Below are 11,710 nucleotides of genomic sequence, written 5' to 3' on the forward strand. Positions count from 1 at the left end.
TTCAAATTGTAATAGAGAGACAGACAATAACTGCAGGAGTAAATAACGGATAGGTTGTTTTTGACACTGCCCCCTGGTGACAGTAAACGCCTGCAATATGTTGACAAAGGTCTACATGACTGTCATCAATGTAGGGAATGCGAAAATCTATATAATCTATATTATTTTGCATAACCATTGTTTTACTTTGGGCAGCTGAAGTCTATTTTGTGGACAAGATTGTTGCACTGTTAGGCTATATAAACAGGATTATGAAATTTCACTAGTAAAAGGTCTTTGTAAAACAGTTATTCCACCCGAAACAATTTTCAGGTTAGTGCAGCACCATCTTTGTGTGATAACAGATTTATTTTTAGGTTGATTTTATGATCAAATGTTATATTATGTATAATATTATGTATAATACAATTTTTGTAATAAAATAAGTACAGTTTAAAAAATTTAAAAATATATATCAACACTGATCATGTTTTATTATTATTTTATTAACTGATTAAACCATAGATTGGGATGTTGGACTATTTTTGATAACTATGTTTGAAAGCATTTTTAAGTTTGGCAAAACGTTTGAGAACCACTTGCGACTCTTTTGTCCGGAGACAAAACACTGTAGAACTTTGCAGCTCCATCATCACAAAAACAAAAAAAACAAAACAAAAAAACATTTATGTATTTGAAAAAACAAAACACAGCAATCACAATGACGTAATGTCTAAAAAAAATAGCAGAAGTCCACAAAGTCAGCTTTTAATTGGACAACGTTAACAGGAAGTGCTTTTACTTTGAAGTTTTAAGAAGTAAAATGTTTAATGTTTTATTGAGATTGTGGATTACAGTGATACATTGGAAACTCGTGACAGCAGTTTAGTTAATTTAACTATATAATAATACGAGGAAACGTATCAAGTAAACTACATCAAAGAAATTATTATAGTTTTACGAGTTTCTTCACATTCGTAGTCACCGGAAATAAAAAAGGATTGCGCTCTCTCGTGTTTCCTTTCTTTCCAACTGCCAGACACACTAAAGAGAGACGGAGACAACATGGATCCAAATACTACGATTCTCCGAGTGAAAAGAAAAAGGGGAACCGACCCCGCAGATGCTTTGCTGCTGGCATGCAAACGTATCCGTCCCGAAACGTCCCAGAGCTCAGGCGAAACGGTACCTGAGCCCAACGAAGCCGAAGTGGAAAACTCTGTCTTCAAACTCGTGGCGACCGTAGCAACACAGGTGAGGGGCCCAATGCTATCGCCAGAGCAGCGGTCAGTGGAAGGGGTAGCTTTTGAAAAATAGTGGTGGTGGGGGGTGGTATTTATCACGATAGTTGAAACCACTCAGAAGAGCTGAGTGGGTGATAGCAAGCTGAATAAAGCTGCTGAGAGCGTCACTTACTGTCCGGAACAACGCGCCTTTGTGCTTATTGTTGTTAGCAATCATGCTAGCCCTAGCTACCCCACAAACTGTTGTTAGCTTGGTTTTTTTTTTTTACGTAATTTGGGCCTTGAAAACGAAGTGACAATTAAAATCCAGGCTGTGGTATGACTAACGTTTGAAGTAAATTAAATATTTACATGCGCAATTCAATAGACGAAATAAGACCCATTACGTAAGCTAATTAGATTAGCTGTAAACACTGCTATATACAGTTGTAGCACTGCATTTGTTTGTGTAATGTGTACACCGACCACTATGGTTTTCTTTGTGGGATTCGGTAAAACGGACAGATGGCTAATGCATCTTTTTCCACTTCAGTACATTTTGAGAATGCTTCCTTTAGTGAATGATGGGCGCAATGACTGAAAAATTGATATCACAATATTGATTCTGGTGAGCTTTTATATTGGGTTTTTTGTACTCAGTCTTGTGTCAGAAGTAAGCTGTCTTAAAGTTTTTAATGTCATTAGGAAGTGAAATGGGTATGAATAAAACCACAGCCAAAATGAGGAATACACCACTCCTAGGCTCTGATGAAAAAGTTAACTATTTGGGAGGCGGATAAGGAGTCTCTCCTTAACAGGCTTTTCTGTCTTTTCTGCATTTTTAGGTGCGTGTAATGTCTTTTTATTTTTTTAACAGTAGGCTTTTCCTGGTGATAACTATGCTTTGGGAGGTGACCAAGCAAATAACCATAATTGAGTCACATACAGTTAAGGCAAAGACTCTTTGTTACCTTACATATTTCTCTGGATTTTCCTTTTATTTCTTGCCATTTGATGAATGTTGATTGTCATTTTTGTGCTAGACCAAATTGTCTTTTGAGGGCACCAAACATTTCTATGCGCAGAGAAAATTCTGGTCATTGTGTTTTCAACATGTGAATCTTGCATCTTTGCACATGTCCTATTGCTACTATTGTCTATTGTTACAAATTGGTTGTTTCCCCGTTGTAGAAAATTGGATGTGGGGTTTTTAATTGTTGGATTTCGATAATATTTGCATTAAATTAGTGGAACCGCGAGTAAGATGAGTGTGCAGTTCCGGCAGCTTCTATGAGTTGGGAATTAAAAGGGAAATCCATATTTATGTTAAAGCCTCGTGGGTTGTTATCTTTGTCATCCCATCACCAGGAAGCTCCCGTTCAGACGCAGGTTCGACAGGCTTTGGCTCGGCCTCGCACGGCGCATGCACTGCGTCCCTCTGCTGCCAGCTCACAGCGGATACTTGGTGATTTACGCAGCACAAAGTGGAGTACTCGGAGAGAGGAACGCTACAGAATACTCTCAAGCCACCGTGCTGGTCTGTCAGCCCCAGCAGAGCAACAGACACCACAGATGGGTGCTTCTGAGTGTGTAGAGGAAACGGGGAAAGAGACGGACAAATGCTGGGGGCTGGGTGAAATCCAGGTGGTGGATCTGATCCATGAGGATGGAGAGGACCAGGATAAACCTTCAGGCAAGGTAAGTTGATAGTTGGAGATTCTGGGTTTTGTTTGCAGCAGTTGTCCTAGTGCTGTTTGGCAAGCGTACTCATGAACAGCCCAATCATCAGTTATTATACTCAATTTAGGGTCCTGATATGTTGCACCTTTTTCACTTAGTGGAGGCTAAATTACAGAAACAGTCAGTTAAAAAAATAAATACCATGCTGCCGTCAGACTGTTAAAAACCATAAGTGGTTGTCCTCATAGGGCTGCTTGATTGTATTTGGGATTGTTTAACACAGATTATCATTTTACCAGAATTTACCAGGCATTAAGCTTTTACTGAACACAATTGTGCAGTTTAACAAGTGCTTTTCAGAAGGCAGATGCTACAAATATCAATATAATTCAGTTGCTGAGAGTCATCCAGTCTTAGCTCAACCACATGGCTAGCACAGTCATCAACTGTTACTGACGCTATTATCATTGGTCGGTCTCACAGATCCAATCTTCTGATTTCTCATCGTGTCAGCACATTTCCTATTCTGTTAAGTAAGGATTGTCCTGGTAATTCATTTACTATAGTCATTAGAAATTAGAGGAAAAAAAACATTAACTGGTCAAAAGTAAGAAATTGTTCAGCAAACAGGCAGAATTGTTAAACAAATAGTGCATGTTTATTTAAAAACCTTTTGGAAGTGCATTCTTCCCCAATCGAATCACATTGATCTCTGGTCTTGCAATGTTGGATTGGAAGTGTGGCTAGTGTTAGCAGGGCTAGCAGGAGCAGCAGCAATCTTTCCTTGGAGTTTAAAAACCATGCACGAACAACACTGCATTACTCCAGTTGAGCTTTCACTGCTGACAAATAGACAGGGAGGGAGAGAGAGAGAGAGACACACACACACACACACACACACTGCAGGCCTAGCTAGTTCTAGACCAGGGGTGTCAAACTCAAATACACAGTGGGCCAAAATTCAAAACTGGAACAAAGTCGCGGGCTAACGTTAATATTTATTGAAACATATTTATTCCTCCAGATATAAGAATGAATCTTTTCTTATGGACTCAAACACGTTTTGCTGAAAAACTGAATATGGAACAAGCAAAACTTAATACTAAACAATATATATATTAGCTGTATAATACCAGTAGGCCAGCTCTAATAGTAATTTGGTATGGCTTCGCGGGCCAAATGTAATTAGTCTGCGGGCCAAATTTGGCCCGCGGGCCAGAGTTTGACACCTATGTTCTAGACTGTGACATAACATCTCAGAACAGTTAAATAGTGTTGCACGTGTATAATTAGCTTAACTATACCAACCAGCCAGGTCAGCTGTGTTAAGGTGTCTGATCGAAGAGTCACGTTCATTTGGCTTTTTAAGAAGCGTTCAGGCTCGACCGTTTCAGTCACAATTTCAGTCGTGTGCTTCAGCTGTAGGAAAGATCACTTACTTTAGTGAGAATGTCTGGAGTTACTGCAGCCACTGGTATTACACTGCCTACCAGCAAACACATGAAGCTCACAACTTGCCTCTTCCTAACAGCATGTGTTTTGATAGTTACCGGTAAACAGCTGTGAGATTTTTTATTTTTTTTCAGTATTGATGTAAATGTCATTTAATTTGCCATTAGGCCCAACTAGACTGACTATCAGCTCATTAATTTGTTCCATTTCTAATCACTTGCTTTATTTTTCTAAAGATACTGTCCTCAGAACCAGATGAGATTCTCTGTAACAACACCAAGATGCTGCGGGAGCGTCTGAGCATATCTGGAGATAGACTGGGGGAAGAGCACCGAGAGCAGGACGATGGCTACGTCTATGATCTTTACTACCAGGAAACGGTCACCCCAGGGTGGATCCAGGACATCCTGTCTGTCAGAGCCTATGCTGATGAGGGAGAACTGGTGTGTGTGGATGGATGGACGGACAGATGAATGAGTGCTGAAATTGGAGTGAGTGAATGGGTGGAGTGGTCCAAATTTTACAGTGGGGCAAAAAAGTATTTAGTCAGCCACCGATTGTGCAAGTTCCCCCACCTAAAATGATGACAGAGGTCAGTAATTTGCACCAGAGGTACACTTCAACTGTGAGAGACAGAATGTGAAAAAAAAAATCCATGAATCCACATGGTAGGATTTGTAAAGAATTTATTCGTAAATCAGGGTGGAAAATAAGTATTTGGTCAATAACAAAAATACAACTCAATACTTTGTAACATAACCTTTGTTGGCAATAACAGAGGTCAAACGTTTACTATAGGTCTTTACCAGGTTTGCACACACAGTAGCTGGTATTTTGGCCCATTCCTCCATGCAGATCTTCTCGAGAGCAGTGATGTTTTGGGGCTGTCGCCGAGCAACACGGACTTTCAACTCCCGCCACAGATTTTCTATGGGGTTGAGGTCTGGAGACTGGCTAGGCCACTCCAGGACTTTCAAATGCTTCTTACGGAGCCACTCCTTTGTTGCCCGGGCGGTGTGTTTTGGATCATTGTCATGTTGGAAGACCCAGCCTCGTTTCATCTTCAAAGTTCTCACTGATGGAAGGAGGTTTTGGCTCAAAATCTCACGATACATGGCCCCATTCATTCTGTCCTTAACACGGATCAGTCGTCCTGTCCCCTTGGCAGAAAAACAGCCCCATAGCATGATGTTTCCACCCCCATGCTTCACAGTAGGTATGGTGTTCTTGGGATGCAACTCAGTATTCTTCTTCCTCCAAACACGACGAGTTGAGTTTATACTAAAAAGTTCTACTTTGGTTTCATCTGACCACATGACATTCTCCCAATCCTCTGCTGTATCATCCATGTGCTCTCTGGCAAACTTCAGACGGGCCTGGACATGCACTGGCTTCAGCAGCGGAACACGTCTGGCACTGCGGGATTTGATTCCCTGCCGTTGTAGTGTGTTACTGATGGTGACCTTTGTTACTTTGGTCCCAGCTCTCTGCAGGTCATTCACCAGGTCCCCCCGTGTGGTTCTGGGATCTTTGCTCACCGTTCTCATGATCATTTTGACCCCACGGGATGAGATCTTGCGTGGAGCCCCAGATCGAGGGAGATTATCAGTGGTCTTGTATGTCTTCCATTTTCTGATGATTGCTCCCACAGTTGATTTTTTCACACCAAGCTGCTTGCCTATTGTAGATTCACTCTTCCCAGTCTGGTGCAGGTCTACAATACTTTTCCTGGTGTCCTTCGAAAGCTCTTTGGTCTTGGCCATGGCGGAGTTTGGAGTCTGACTGTTTGAGGCTGTGGACAGGTGTCTTTTATACAGATGATGAGTTCAAACAGGTGCCATTCATACAGGTAACGAGTGGGGGACAGAAAAGCTTCTTACAGAAGACCTTACAGGTCTGTGAGAGCCAGAGATTTTCCTTGTTTGAGGTGACCAAATACTTATTTTCCACCCTAATTTACAAATAAATTCTTTACAAATCCTACCATGTGAATTCATGGATTTTTTTTCTTTTTTTTTCACATTCTGTCTCTCACAGTTGAAGTGTACCTCTGGTGCAAATTACTGACCTCTGTCATCATTTTAAGTGGGGGAACTTGCACAATCGGTGGCTGACTAAATACTTTTTTGCCCCACTGTATATTTGGAAAAATAAATGATGGTCAGGTGGTAAACAGGTGGCCTTTAAAGCAGAAATATTATTTGATATTTACAGGGGAGTATCCTGTCATTGCTATAAAATGATCGCTTGTTTGTAAACAAGCATCACTACTTTGTAATGGTGCCTGGGGAATGTAGAAACATTTTGTTGCATTACTGCCACCTTCTGGTGGTGGTAGTTCATTACAGTTTGGCACTAGTTTAAAATAATCTCAAAAGGATAGAAGAGGGGTTAAGATGAGAAAAATGTTGGGGTTTTTTGTAACTTAACTGATGATTTTTAAATGGTGTTTATTTTAAAGCATTGAAAGTAAAAATTTAAGCAAGAAGATTGTTTAGTTTTGTTGCCCTGGATGTGTGGAGAAGTAATTTGCCAAAGCATACCGTTAGGGTTTCTTCTTATCAGTGATGACTCAAAATCTCACTGGTAATTTTTAATATCAAACCACAACACTGACTTAATCATTTATTTTAAAAAAAAAAAAAAAGCTTTTCTGATAAATGTGGTGTTTTTAATCTCAGGTTCCTGACCTTGTGGTTCATGAAGAGGAAGTGTATGAAGATGAGGATGATGAGAACGAGGAAGGCAACTGGAGGAATGACTACCCTGATGAGGAGAGCAATACAGACAGTGACAGAGAGGAGCGCTATGGTGGTATGTATTTAGAAACATGTCAGTTATTCAGTGCTGCAGTCTCTACTTGAACTCCTGTTAATTTAAACAAATGTCTCCCATTTCATCTTTTACTATGATAGCAAGATGCCAAAAGTTATTTGGTCAAACCAGGTTAGTGTGATATTCTAGTCATTTTCACTCATAGACAGTATCCTAAGGTCTTAGTTATACTTTTGATTGTCTAGACCAGGGGTGGCCAACTCCAGGCCTCGAGAGCCGGTGTCCTTTAGGTTTTAGATGTGTCCTTGATCCAACACAGCTGATTCAAATGGCTAAATGATCCCCTCAACATGTCTTGAAGTTCTCCAGAAGCCTGGTAATGAACTAATCATTTGATTCAGGTGTGTTGACCCAGGGTGAGATCAAAAACCTGCAGGATGCCGGCTCTCGAGGCCTGGAGTTGGCCACCCCTGGTCTAGACCTCTGCATTACGAAACTTAGTGTGCATAACTTGAGAATTGGTTCTCTACAAGAACTCATTCAAAGTCGTTCATTTCCTTCCTTCCTTTGCTTGCCAATCAATTGCACTTGCACTACATTTAGCTGATTTCAGTTGTTGTGCCAGAGGAGGAAAATGGTGGCGCAGTCTACAGAGTGGATATAGACAGTACTTTTATTCTTATTGTAAAAGAGGCTGCAGTGTCCGTTTCTACCTGTTCATGTTTCTAAAGTAGAATCACTGTGGCGATCCATTTGAATGTCTGTGTGCTGGTTTTCATCTTTTGCTTTTTGTTGTCAGTTTTGCATTCATACCGAAATACCAAGAGAAAGCTCATATGAGTATCCTCATTAAAATACAGATTTGTGTTGGTGTGTGGGACTGTAGCCTGTATGTTTGTATTGTTACATTGATATTTATGAGAGTGCATTTCAGTTCATTTTAAGGAGAAATGCCAAAGTAATGTAACAAGTAGTGTATCGTGTTACTTTCTCCTGAGTGTAATTCGATTAAATGAAATTTATTGATCCCTAGGGTTTTTTTTTTTTTAAGTATTCTGATTCTGATTAAGGAAACTACTGCATTACTTTTAAGAAAAGTGTTCTGCTTAAGACTGTATGTAGGACATGGATGGAGCCACCACGTCACTCAATGGTTTTTGTAGTCTTTCAGACCAGGAAGTTAACATATATGGGTGAGAAGGTTCGGTGCTGAGGTTTGTAGATTGCATCGATAAACTCGCAAGACAGACATAGATACGTGCTAGTTGTTGCTAAGCAACGGACTGATGAAACACTTACTAAAACTAGAGTACAGATTTCGCAATATTTACCAACTTCAAATGGCAATTCAGTGAAGTTCAGTTCACTAAGCTGTTGTTTCTTGCTCCCTGTGTGTTTGCTTCATTTTTCAGCCTCAGTGCAAACAAGTGTTAAATGGTGTTTATTTGCTAACCATTGCATTTGCCTTCTGTGCAGGATACTGGGAGGAGGAACACTCCTACAGCAGGAGGAGCTGGCAGCGCTACCAGAGGGAAGTGATGCATGAGCTGGGCTGCCGTGGTGGTGACGACGACGACAACGGCGATGATGACGATGGAGACAAATATGATTCCGATTGATCTGCTCTTCACCCCACTTGTAGTGGATCTTTCCAGTTACCTTTCCACAAGTAACCCCTTACTCTGTGCAACATCTGTGTAGCAGAGACTGAAAAGGTTATAAAGAAATCACTTTTCACAGTGTAGCAGTTTATGTGTAGCACTCAACAAATGGGCAACCTTTCTGGAAAACACCGGGAAACAATACCTTGGTTAAAAACGTGCCAAAAGTATTTTGTCACAGTTATGAAGTTCAGTGGCCACTAACTGATCAGATCATTTTCCTACACAGATGGTGATGGAGTAGGTGAGTTATTTGCAGAAGGGTCCCGTGTGTCCTTTTTGGTTTTTTTAAACTGTGGTGGAGTGAATTCATGTGTGGATGTTTGTTCAAAGTGGATGTGTGTTAGAAAATGTTGCACATTAGTGTGGTATGCCTCGTATGCTTTGTGCTCTTATCCTTCTGTTAGTGAGACGTCTCGGGCCGCGCGTGGTTGCAGTTTAGGGTGTTTGCATTTTGTGCATGGTAGTGTGTGAACGTATAACTGTGTTAGATTTTTTTTTTTTTTTGCATAATGTGAAAGCGTGGTGCATCAATTCTGTTGTGGGTGTGTGAGTTGGGTTCAGAAAATCTCCTCTGGAGTTTAAATTGTTTCTCTTGGATGCCTGTTCTGTTAAGGTTTTTGTAAATATGTAGATGTGTATAAAAGAAAAGCTTTCAAAATAAACATGAAACATCTCAGTGTCAGTTTGTCCTGCATTCTAAAGAAGAGGTTAAAATGTATTACTATGCCATATCATTGGTTTGTAAAACATGTATAAATATCTTATTACTTTATAAACATAGTTTGAGTTCAAAGGCTTAGATGGATTAATGGCAGGTTCTTTCTTTATTTTATTTTTTTTTTCAACCTGGTTAAGTGACCATGGTAACTTCTGCTCAACCTATAGCCAGTTAAGAGCAGAGACCTGTACTGTGAAGCAGGATTTGGGCTAATCCAGGGCCCCGTACAATAAAGGGGGTTCTGACTATCCAGGGTATCATTCCACTATCACTTGCTAATATTGGCAATTGGGACACACAGACCACTTAAAGTGGTTATCAACACTTAAAGTTATTCCAGGGTTTCCCCTGGATGTTCACATGAAAGGAGCGCTGTTAACAGAATTTAAGCAATTTATAAGTTGCAGGATCATGACTCTTCCACAGAAACTGATCCCCAAAAGTGCCACCTACTTCAGAAACACAATGTGCCTGTGAAATGCAACACACAATTAATAGTGCAGAAACTGGTTAATCTGGTGATTTAGCACATAAAATAAACATTTTAATTTAATTGGCTGCGTCCCTGTCAGTGCTGCTGTTTATTTCTAAGGTGACGGCCCATTACAGCTCAGAATTCCAATATATAAGCTTAGTTTACATACTTAATGTGTGGTCACCAAGTATCTTCCGTAGATGTCCTATTTTAAGATCAGATTTTAATGCTATGGAACAATAATTGTTTCCTGCCAACAGGGGAAAAAATCAAGGAATGAATGTGTCTAATAATCTTTATTTATTACTAATACTCATTATGGAAAGGAAAAGACATTAGAAACAGCAGAAAAATTGAACACTCTGCTACTCCCCCCACAGAGCTCTTTGTCCAGAGCTGGTTAGTTTCCAGAGTAGAGCTCAACAGATCATTCTGCTTCTGTTGGTAGTCCTTTTCAGTATGGTGTCAAAATACACCAGATGATGTATTGTTTTAATCAAAAATATGAGCACAGATGTCTGTGAGCCTTAGGGTGGTAAACTCCACCACACAAGCACATCAATTAATACTCTGTTACCCATCTAGACTTTAGAGCAGCGGTCTCCAACTCCAGGCCTCGAGGGCCGGTGTCCTACAGTTTTTAGATGTGTCCTTGATCCAACACAGCTGATTTAAATGGCTAAATTACCTCCTCAACATGTCTTGCAGTTCTCCAGAGGCCTGTAATGAACTAATTTGATTCAGGTGTGTAGACCCAGGGTGCGATCTAAAGCCTGCAGGACACCAGCCCTCGAGGCCTGGAGTTGGAGACCCACGGAATACAGGAAGAAAATGTAAATTTGAGGGGTTGTTTTTATATACAGCAATTACAGAAGCTTGAATTTCATCAGGATACTTTTCATTTCTCACATAAGAAAAATAATGGTGAGCATCACCAGCGTGGTACAGTTCCAATTGTAACAGTTATTGTTATGTAAATATATCAATTGCATATACATAGGAAATTGATATCATAGATTGTGATACAGTTTACTTTTTGTTGTACAGTAAACCTGTCAGCTGGTCCAGCTGAGGTGTACAGGGACCAGTATCCCCGCCCCCTGCTGCTAGGTAACTTTCCCACCCGTCCTCCAGCCAAACACAGCTGCAGGGTCAGGTAGCAGCCAAGGTCCTGGCCAGAGGCCAGCGACAAGTCAAACCCTTTGGCTTTGACTCATCACAATTGTTGGGCAATCGTGGCTCAAGAGTTGGGCGTTCGTCTTGTAATCGGAAGGTTGCCGGTTCGAGCCCCGGCTCAGACTGTCTACTGGTGGTGGTCAGAGGGCCCAGTGGCGCCAGTGTCCGGCAGCCTCGCCTCTGTCAGTGCGCCCCAGGGCAGCTGTGGCTACAATGTAGCTTGCCATCAGCAGTGTGTGAATGGGTGGATGACTGAATGTGTAGAGCGCTTTGGGGTCCTTAGGGACTAGTAAAGTGCTATACAGGCCATTTACGATTTTACAATCGGTCATCACACATTAATCTTACCGTAATTATTAAATCTTACACAGCAAGTGGCACAATCTTATAATATACCTTATAACAACATTGGTTACATACTTAACATGGTGATTCTCATATATAAAAACATTCAGTGTAGGTTCATGGTGAGTGTGTGTGTGTGTGTGTGAGAGAGAGAGAGACAGATTATATCACATGATATTTTATTGTGATGTGTTCAGGATCTCTGTTACAATGTTACTGTTTT

The 11,710-nt window shown here is 40.7% G+C and overlaps 1 protein-coding gene across 1 annotated transcript; it reads left to right on the top strand.

The window, feature by feature from the left end:
- Window positions 1-1,006: 1,006 nt before the first annotated feature.
- On the top strand, window positions 1,007-9,425 carry slc7a6os (solute carrier family 7 member 6 opposite strand). The gene is made up of 5 exons (XM_085351630.1): window positions 1,007-1,233; window positions 2,571-2,900; window positions 4,571-4,777; window positions 7,016-7,148; window positions 8,586-9,425. The coding sequence occupies exons 1-5, from the start codon at window positions 1,045-1,047 to the stop codon at window positions 8,726-8,728; spliced, it is 1,002 nt and encodes a 333-aa protein (XP_085207756.1). The 5' UTR covers window positions 1,007-1,044; the 3' UTR covers window positions 8,729-9,425.
- The last annotated feature ends 2,285 nt before the right edge of the window (window positions 9,426-11,710 follow it).

This window comes from Diplotaxodon limnothrissa, linkage group LG1 (genome assembly GCF_057381915.1).
Source record: "Diplotaxodon limnothrissa isolate DT_005_m linkage group LG1, D_limnothrissa_male_GT1.1, whole genome shotgun sequence".
NCBI classification, from domain to species: Eukaryota; Metazoa; Chordata; class Actinopteri; order Cichliformes; family Cichlidae; genus Diplotaxodon; species Diplotaxodon limnothrissa.